The sequence below is a fragment of the Palaemon carinicauda genome, chromosome 38 (assembly GCF_036898095.1).
Source record: "Palaemon carinicauda isolate YSFRI2023 chromosome 38, ASM3689809v2, whole genome shotgun sequence".
In the NCBI taxonomy this organism is placed as follows: domain Eukaryota; kingdom Metazoa; phylum Arthropoda; class Malacostraca; order Decapoda; family Palaemonidae; genus Palaemon; species Palaemon carinicauda.
In genome coordinates, this window is record NC_090762.1 from 49,840,269 (window position 1) to 49,850,268 (window position 10,000).

General features: G+C 36.2%; 1 protein-coding gene across 1 annotated transcript in view; it reads left to right on the forward strand.

The window, feature by feature from the left end:
• The window catches only part of LOC137630173 (prolyl 4-hydroxylase subunit alpha-1-like), a 45,718-nt gene extending 37,299 nt beyond the window's left edge, over positions 1–8,419 (forward strand). Inside the window, exons 9-12 of the mRNA XM_068361622.1 lie at positions 4,033–4,147; positions 4,625–4,753; positions 5,833–5,998; positions 7,232–8,419. Coding sequence (XP_068217723.1) covers positions 4,033–4,147; positions 4,625–4,753; positions 5,833–5,998; positions 7,232–7,317 — 496 coding nt within the window. The 3' untranslated portion in view covers positions 7,318–8,419. The remainder of the gene's footprint in view (positions 1–4,032; positions 4,148–4,624; positions 4,754–5,832; positions 5,999–7,231) is intronic.
• The last annotated feature ends 1,581 nt before the right edge of the window (positions 8,420–10,000 follow it).

Here is a 10,000-nt window from a genome sequence, read left to right on the forward strand (position 1 = left end):
AAGCATGGATTACGAAGATGCTGACCTCCAACTGGTTCCATCAGTGTTTTATCCCGCAAGTCAGCAAATATCTCTTAGAGAAGGGCTTGCCATTCAAGATCCTTCTCCTTATGGATAACGCTGGTGGACACGCAACTGACCTGTCGCATGAGGGCATTCAGGTTGAGTTCCTGCCACCCAACACCACGTCATTAATTCAACCGATGGACCAGGGGGTTATCAGGGCGTTCAAGGCCCTCTACACGAAGAACACCTTGGCGGACCTCGTTGCGTGTGTGGATGCTGCCCAAGATGATGAGGATGAAGATTTTAACTTGAAGGCGTACTGGTGGCAGTACACCATAGCCACGTGCCTGCAGAATATTCAGAAGGCACTTCAAGAGATGAAACCTGCAACTGTGAATGCGAGCTGGAAGAAGTTGTGGCCACAGATTGTTTACGACGACGAGGGATTTACACCTGCTGAAATCCAACACTCTGCAGTACGCAAATCTGTGCAGTTGGCTGCCATAATTGGAGGTGACGGGTTTGGCGACATGACGACTGAAGATGTCGACGAGTTGTTGGACTGCCATTCCCAGCCCCTAACTGACGCAGACCTCGAAGACCTGACGAAATCGGCAAGCGAAGAAGAGAGTGAAACCCAGGAAGAGACCCAAGAAAATGTCGAAGAAACGGGCTTAACATTAGAACGGCTTGCCAAGGCCTGCAACCATGCGAAGGAGTTGAAAGAAATGTTGCAAGAGTGGGACGAGGATATGGTTCGCTCGATGCAATTCTGCAACAAGGTTCATGACATAATGACTCCCTACAAAATGCTCTTAGATCGAAAAAAGAAGCAGCGGCAACAACTTCCGATCACAATGTTCTTCCAGCCTCGCAAAAAAGAGCCAGTTCCTCCTGCTAGTACGCCTTCGGAAGAAATTGAAGAAGTTTCCCAGGAAGAAGTTGAAGAGGTGTCCCAGGAAAAGACACCTCCGTCTGAAGAGACGTAAAATACTACCTGGCTGCAAAGTAGAACACATCATCAGCTTCATCATCATCATTTCTACTGTGCAGCAAATTCATCGCCATCATCATTCAAGTTTTTCTTCAACTTCTTTTGTGGTGAGTACAGTAACAATCTTTATTTTTTACTTTAATATTCTCACATTCTAAAACTGTATTTGTGCCTGTTTTATAGTTTAGTACTGTACGTACTGTATGTATTAAGTTAAAGGGAAGGTTTCAAAAGTCTACATGTTGTAACCTATCATATTTTTTTTGTTTAAAATTTACATTTACGTACGTAAAACAATCTCTCTCTCTCTCTCTCTCTCTCTCTCTCTCTCTCTCTCTCTCTCTCTCTCTCTCTCTCTCGTAAATTGATTTTTTATGTTTAAAATTTACATTTACTGTACGTACGTAAAACAATCTCTCTCTCTCTCTCTCTCTCTCTCTCTCTCTCTCTCTCTCTCTCTCTCTCTCTCTCTCTCTCTCTCTCTCGTAAATTGTTTTCCTGCTTTGCTACGTACAATACTGTATGTACTGTACAGTACTGTATGATTTTATATAGATACGGTAAATTATATTTGTAAGGTAACATATTTTGTAAATGCTTTTACTGTAAATACTGTACTGTATCATTATTTATCACTATCATCATGCGCGTTAAATGCCTTATTTGTTCTGAGTGTGGTTGTTTACTGAGCGTACAGTACTTTATGACGCCATCGTTTCAGGCGGCGTCATAAAGAAAAACATTTCATTTGGAAGTCCTAAGAAAAATATGTAAAGTAAAACATTGGTAATAAAAAAATCAACATACTGTATAATCAATATAATCGATGCAAAAACTAACCTATACATATATGTGTACACTAAATGAGTTTGTTTCTTCATTATGATCAGAGATGAACGTAAACAAAACATTGGTTGCCATTTTTTATCGTGCTTTTTAGGTGTTTAGGAAACGCATGATATAAAATCGCCTTTAATACTTGTGCCTGTTTTAGTTTAGGGTGCTGTAGTACATGCATTAAGTGTTCTGTACATTAAAGGGTGGTTTGTTAACAGTACTACGTACAAGGGAAGGTTTTAAAAGTCCGAATATACATGTTAAATAAATAGGTAAATATGATGTCACTACTTCGCGGAATTTCACCTATCGCGGCCGCGTCTGGAACCTATCTACCGCGATAAACGAGGGTTCACTGTATATATATATATATATATATATATATATATATATATATATATATATATATATATATATATATATATATATATATATATAAAGCATATATGCCCTCAGATACTATCTGTTAAATAAGTCAGAAAAATGGGTTAAAAATGTTAAAATAATAGGCTACTTGAGGGAGCTTTCGGACAGTGTCCCAGAAAAAAAAAAAAAAAAAACTTAAGAAAACAAGAAAATAGAAAATGAAACAATTGGGAGTCGACAAACGTGTCGATTTCACGGTTTGAATCGACGTCCGAAGTAGGTCGTTGTAATCAGTTTGTTACGATTCAACTTCCTTTAACGAATCGCTGAGAAGAAGAGACGTGACCATAGCATATCATAGTCCCATGTTCCTCGTGAGTGAGTTTTTCTAGTGTCGTTCATCTTGTGTTTCTGAGTCACAGCGCTTTCCTGTTAGCTATTCACACTTCAGGAACAGTTATTCAATATCAAAGAATTCAGGGACATAAGTTTGTAAGTTATTTAAGCTCATTAAAATGTTTACTTATAAAAAAAGATACGTCCTGGCATAAGGTTAACTTAAAAGTGACAGTATTATCATTAGATATTATGCTTAAGTAATTCATTATCATCTTTGCCAAGACATTTCTTTGTTGGAAACGGAGTCTTACAATAACAGACTTAATGTTTTTAAGAAAATAACTGTCGCCCTGGAAGCATGTTGAGGTAAATGTTGACGATAACAATATATTATGATAAAATAAAATTCAATTGTCTGCTTATATAGAAAGATCGCGAATATAGTAGACACTTGCAATCAAACTCTGCGAAGTACTGGAAATGTAATAAATTTTTACCTCCACCAACGAAGTTGGAAGGCGGTTATGTTTTCGGCTCTGTTTGTGTGTTTGTTTGTGAACAGTTTCCTGGCCACAATTTTAATTGTAGAGTAATGAAACTTGCAGGGATTAACTGCTATGTAAAAATCTGGAAATTATTAAATTTTGGAAGGTGAAGGTCAAAGGTCAAGGTCAAGCAAAATGTCCAATTCACGTAATTAGCCATAAGTTTGGACATCATTGTCACAGACACGTTGAACTTGGTTTATATTTGAGCGTATGAAAATCCACGCCAATTAATACATGTTAAGGTCGAAGGTCAAGGTGAAGGTCGAGAAATAAGCTAGCGCAGCGGAAGTCTGCGGTCATCTGAGTGCCCCTCTAGTAATGGTAATATTTTGAAATTACCCTATGTCTGGCTGTTAATACCTCGCGCGAAAAAAATATATATATAGATTTCAGACAGCTTTTGCATATAGCTGTTAATGTGTAAATCATTATCTCACTGTGAATTAGCTTTCTCAAACGGATTGACATGAGAACTTTATATAATAGTTCACCAACCAGACAAAAAGTTAACTTTCTGATTCCAGTGTTGAGATTTGTTTCATCTTCGAAACTAAAGTGATATAATCACATGAGTAACATTCAATGATAATTTATCATTCCATGGATTATATTAGATCTTTTTAATCAGATATTATTCTTTGATTTGATGTAAAATCCTAACAGAAAATTAGCTCTTCCTTCTTCTTCTGGAGAACATCAGATAACACTTTAGATCCCAAAGTATCACATCACTTGTTCTGAAATTACTGTATTTATACCTTTATTAATTTCAGTAATATTTATTAAGGATGAAATTATTAATCAGGCATAATAGAAACACATCATATTTGATGATAAAAGTTAAAGAAAAATCAATACGATCAATATGTTTGCTCCCATTGTTTACATCAAAAGTAATAACATACAAAATATCTAAAGAATTTTATGTTTGTGTTGTTCCAGTGCTTGGCTACGCGAGGGAGTAAACTCCGATAAGTTTTTGATGAATCTGACGAGAAAGGTAGAATCAGCAACGTCACTGCACGCCATTCGACCATCGGCCGGAGAGGATTATCAGGTAAGACTAATTTAAGTCAGTTTCCGTTACAGGGAATTCAAAGAAAACGGATTGTCATCGATAGGAGTTCATTCAACTGCTGATTGGAGGGCATTGCTCTCTCTCTCTCTCTCTCTCTCTCTCTCTCTCTCTCTCTCTCTCTCTCTCTCTCTCTCACCTATATATATATATATATATATATATATATATATATATATATATATATATATATATATATATATATATATATATATATATATATATATATATATGTGTGTGTGTGTGTGTGTGTGTTGTCACGCATTGCCAAACATATGACCACTCGGTCAGAGAGTGGGAAGGGTTGAATCTGTGTGTGTGCATGTGTATGCACACCTATCAAAATATTTATCAATCATTTGTGACGGGTCGCATACACTGTATATACATAACGTTTAATATGTGTGTTGGTATCCGTGGTTGTATCCACTCTCACAAAAAGCTAACTTTTCACCCCAGGTGGCTAACTACGGCATTGGGGGTCTCTACGTCACGCACACGGACTATCTCATGATCAATCCAGATCCGGCGGCTTACTCTCCGTGGGAACATTTCATGGGAGACAGATTCGCCACTTTCATGGTTTACGTGAGTGTTTACTTTTATGAAAAGTATTATTTCTGTCCATCTTTGTAATGTTCGCAAAATATGGCATCCAATGTATTTTTTTTTATTTAAGCAGCTATATATTTTCATCCTTTGACTAAATGATTTTCTTAGAAATTGCTTTGGTATTTTATATTTTGATTATACTTTAATTATACTTCAGATATTTTAATTATTTGATATTTCTATTATATATTTCAATTATATTTAATTATACATAACTGATTTGACTGGTAGTATGGAATATACCCAATGATATTAATTTCTCACTATGACTAAGTTATTCATATAACTCAAATAGATAATGATTACCTATTTCCTTAATAGAATTAATATTAAGGTAACAAATCCTCTAAAGATTTTCTTCTGATAAACTGATTGGAAAGAAAATCAAATTAAGAAATAATTAATGAGGTAGATTCATTTAAATGTCTAGGAACTATGATCTCCAATACAGGGTCTTTTGAATTGAAGTTTAATAAAAGATTGAAAAAAGCAAATCAGACAATGGCTACGTCAAGTAAAATTTTGAAATCATATAGCCTGAAATTACATATAAAAATCAGGCTTTACATCAGTTTAGTGAGATCGGTGTTAATGTATGGATATGAGTCATGGTATGACAATGAAACAATCTTGGACTGAATTAGTAGATTTGAGAACAAATGCCACAGAAGAATACTGGGAGTTAAATGGCAGGACAGGATTAGAAATGAATCTATAAGAAAAATTACCAATTTACTCGAGTGCCTTATGTGGATGAGATCATGGTGAGGGGTAGATGGAGATGGTCTGGGCATACTCTTCACACTCTCCCAAGAGAGATTAGTTCACCAAACTTTCAACTGTGCTCCACAAGATACTAGAAGTGTTGGAAGAACCAGGCCTTCATGGCTGACGACTATGGAACGGGAAGTAGAGGATGATTAAAGGAAAAGTATTGAATTAAAAGTTCAAGATAGAGACGACTGGCGAAATCTAACCGAGGCCCTTTGCGTCAATAGGCGTAGGAGATGATGATGAGTTTTTTATTTGATATTGACCTTACTTTCTCCTTCCAGCTGTCTGACGTCGAAGCTGGAGGTGCCACGGTGTTCCCAAGGGCGGGGGTGACGATTTGGCCCCAGCGGGGATCGGCAGCCTTTTGGTGGAATCTTTACAGATCGGGTGTTGGAGACGAAAACACCAGACACGGAGGCTGTCCCGTTCTTCACGGGTCAAAATGGAGTTAGTTCGAGTTTTATCATTTTACGTTTATTTTGATTTGTAGCTCTCTCTCTCTCTCTCTCTCTCTCTCTCTCTCTCTCTCTCTCTCTCTCTCTCTCTCTCGACAAGATCATGAAATCTCTAAATAAATAAATTCGCTCTACCCAAGAGCAAATGGAATCTCCGCTGATGAATTAAAAAATCTTTGAGATATCCAAAATCTCTCTCTCTCTCTCTCTCTCTCTCTCTCTCTCTCTCTCTCTCTCTCTCTCTCTCATAGAAATAAGAAATTTTCAATTATGTATTAGGTCGAATCAACACCGTATCAACCTTCTAAAAGGTGCCCCAAAAAAGAACGGAGTGCAAAAGAGCAGCTCTTAATACTTTAGGTCAAAAAGTACAGTTGGACACAGGAATTCCTGGCACACCACGCTCTGAGGAAGTGCACCATGTCACCCTTACTGAGCTGCGAGTAACCAAACAGATAATGTTAATTTTATTATTACTAGCAGAGATACAATCCTAGATGCAAAATCGGGGTGCTATAAGCCAAAGGTCTCCAATAATGAGAAAAAGCCAGCGAGGAAAGCAAATAGATAAACTACAAGAGAAGAACTTATCAATTAAAATAAAATATTTTAGGAACAGTAACAACATTAAAATAGATCTCTCATATAAAGACTATAAAATTTAAAAAATACAAAAAGGACGAGAAATAAGATTGAATGGTGTGCCCGAGTGTACCCTCAAGCAAGGGATAGTGTAAGATAAATTGCATCCGTGGTCGGCGAGTCTATACACAATAACTTTTCACTCAGTATTGGTGTGACAGGGTACACTTCCTCATATCGGGGTGTACCAGAAATTCATGTGTCCAACTGTACATTAAAACCGAATCTAATGCTCTTTGAGAGAGGTAGCCTTGACGTTCCACGTTTAAAGACTCGTAGTAGTTATTCCACTGTCTTTTTTTTTTTTTTTTTTTTTTTTTTTTTTTTTTTTTTTTTTGAAAATCCTGCTTATGTGAATCTGTGAATAAGATTTTGTATTGAGGGCAATTCAAATAAATGGCTTATAATGCCGTTGTGGTAATATGGGCATGAAGCGAATTCAATAAATACTCGTAATTCTAAACCCCGTTCAGAATTGTCTCATAATACTTAATGTTATTGTGCATTTCTATAATTTCTTATGTATTTCTAGTATATTCTAGCAAGTTGTATAATTAATATATATGTATTTTTTCAATTCCAGTTTGCAACAAATGGATACATTACAATGATCAGTTCCAGAAACAACAGTGTGGCCTCAAGACGTGGGACAAACTTGTTTCTCCTTAAGCGGCGAATTTCTGATTATAAATACATACATACATACATACATACATACATACATACATACATACACATCTTTCACCATATTCTTTTTCTTGTAGGTGTTACCCCTACGTTTTTTTCAGCAATATTTTTAGGACGAGGAGGCTGAACTACACCATTTTTTTTAAGTAGTTACCCATCCAAATTTTGGCTAGATTAATCACTGCTTTGTCAATGATTTTATAGGTCAAGATAATCTATATATAAGGAAGCATAGTTATGCAATTATGATATTGATTTGACTTACATTTCATTGTTATCCCTCACAAAATATACATACAAGCGGCACACATTTTGCGTACGAGGAAATACGGGCTGCTTGTTCGATATTTTCTTATGAATTTCCTTACCAAAAACACAATATCTATAATATATTACATGTAGGAGACTTATTACAATAATTGCTAAAAGAAATCCTTCATTTCTTTCTTAAGCTTAAGTTCATCTTTAGCAAAGGACCTTAACTTCAATAGGAGTTACAAGTTCATGTGATAATATTTATTTAATTTTGTGAACACCATTTCCTCCTTATGAAAAGATAACTATCTTGTAAGAGACTGCGATTTATATCAGAAATCTTTCATTTCTTCAAACCTTAATTCCTCTTCTGCAAAGTAACTAAACTCGGTAACAGAGGTTACAAGTTCTTATGACAATACTTTTTTTTTAATGATTGTCCTTTCAAATCAATTAGATGAATAATGATATTGCAACAGACTCATGATTCATACCAGAAATCTTTCATATAGTTCTATGCTGTCAAAGTTCCTCTTCTGCAAAGGAACAAAAAGAGGCTAAACCACTAAATGATGAGGAATATGGAAATATAATCGTAATTTATGTGATTCTATGTATAGTTCCAATCCAGTTCCTAGCTTAGGTTTAAATGTTTTTATATTTCCTGCTTGTGGGTGACAGGACAGATACTCGTGTATGAGGGAGAACCCTGACTGGTGCTAGAGTGATTGACTGGTTGTGACTGTCATGATAATATGATTGTTCGGGGAATGTTTAGAAAGTAATGCATATGTGAAACTGGAGTGTTGAGTAATAAAGAGATTTCAAAACGTAAATATACTTTCAATTTTATTCCTCAATGACTTTGGGCGAAACGAAAATACCTGTTTATAGAAATGTAGTTTTAAGGTTTAAATGCCACTCATGCATGGCAGAGGCAAGTGACAGGGACATTGCCCTATCGAGCAGAACAATACCTTAGAGACTGACCATATATACATATGATCAGCGTCCAAGCCTCCTCTCCACCCAAGCTAGGACCAAGGAGGGCCAGGCAATGACTGCTGGTGACTTAGCAGATAGACCTATAGGCTCCCCCAAACCCCATTTTCTTAGCACAAAACCATGGTGAGATTGCAGCAACCAAAGAAACTAACTAGTCTGAGTGGGACTCGAACCCCCGTCTGGTGTTCATCAGTCATGGTCGTTACTATATTGGCCTGCCTTGCGGTCTGCCGGACGGGAGTTCGAGTTCTGTTCAAACTAGTTTCTTGTAGTGCCTGCAACATCACCATTCTTGTGAGTTAACATTAAGGGTTTGAGGGAGCCTAAAGTTCTACCTACTGATTCATCAGCAGCCATTGCCTGGTCATTCCTGGTCCTAGCTTGGATGGAGAGGAGCTTAGTGTTGATAATATGTGTATATGGTAAATCTCTTGGGCGTTGTTACTGTCCCTTGCCTCTGTCATTCGTGGGTGGGCTTTAACCCTGTAAAAGGAAATAAAATTCACAAATATTCCTAAGTGCATTTGACCGATATATAATTATCAGCTAGATTCAAATTCTTTCACATAATGTATATAGTTTTACCTTATTTTCCTCCACTTATGTGTAATTGGTTAATAGAATCTATTGAAGCCAAATGATTTTCCTAAGAATTTATATATATATATATATATATATATATATATATATATATATATATATATATATATATATATATATATATGTGTGTGTGTGTGTGTGTGTGTGTGTGTGTGTGTGTGTGTGTGTGTGTGTGTGTGTGTGTGTAGAAATCACGAAAGCTGACACGTGATGAATATAAAATGTATTATAGCCACGAAAGGAAAAATGAAAAAGACTTGATTGGAGTTAGTACTTCCATCCACTGAGGACATTATCAAACTCAGCTGAGTTTGATAATGTCCTGAGTGGATGAAAGTACTAACTCCAATCAAGTCTTTTTCATTTTTCCTTTCGTGGCTATAATACACACACACACACACACACACACACACACACACACATATATATATATATATATATATATATATATATATATATATATATATATATATATATATATATATATATATAATTTTGAAAATACGCAGCAGTAACACATGTCAGGAAGGATATTTAGCCCACTTTTTAGGGTATGGATAAGACCACCTCCACTCACTCGGCAACTGAGTCTCTGGCTCAGTGACTCAGTCTGACTATGGATTCCGTTGTGATCAGTTCGTTCCCGGAGTCTTCGTTTTGCCTAACCCTAAATCTAGGAAACTGTGTTCTGTGAAAATCTTTCATTATCCATGTTGACATTCACATTAATGTGGGCTACAGAAACGTCCCTTTTTCATAATCATGTCAGTGATTGTATCCAAAATATCGCATTTGTTCTTGTAAC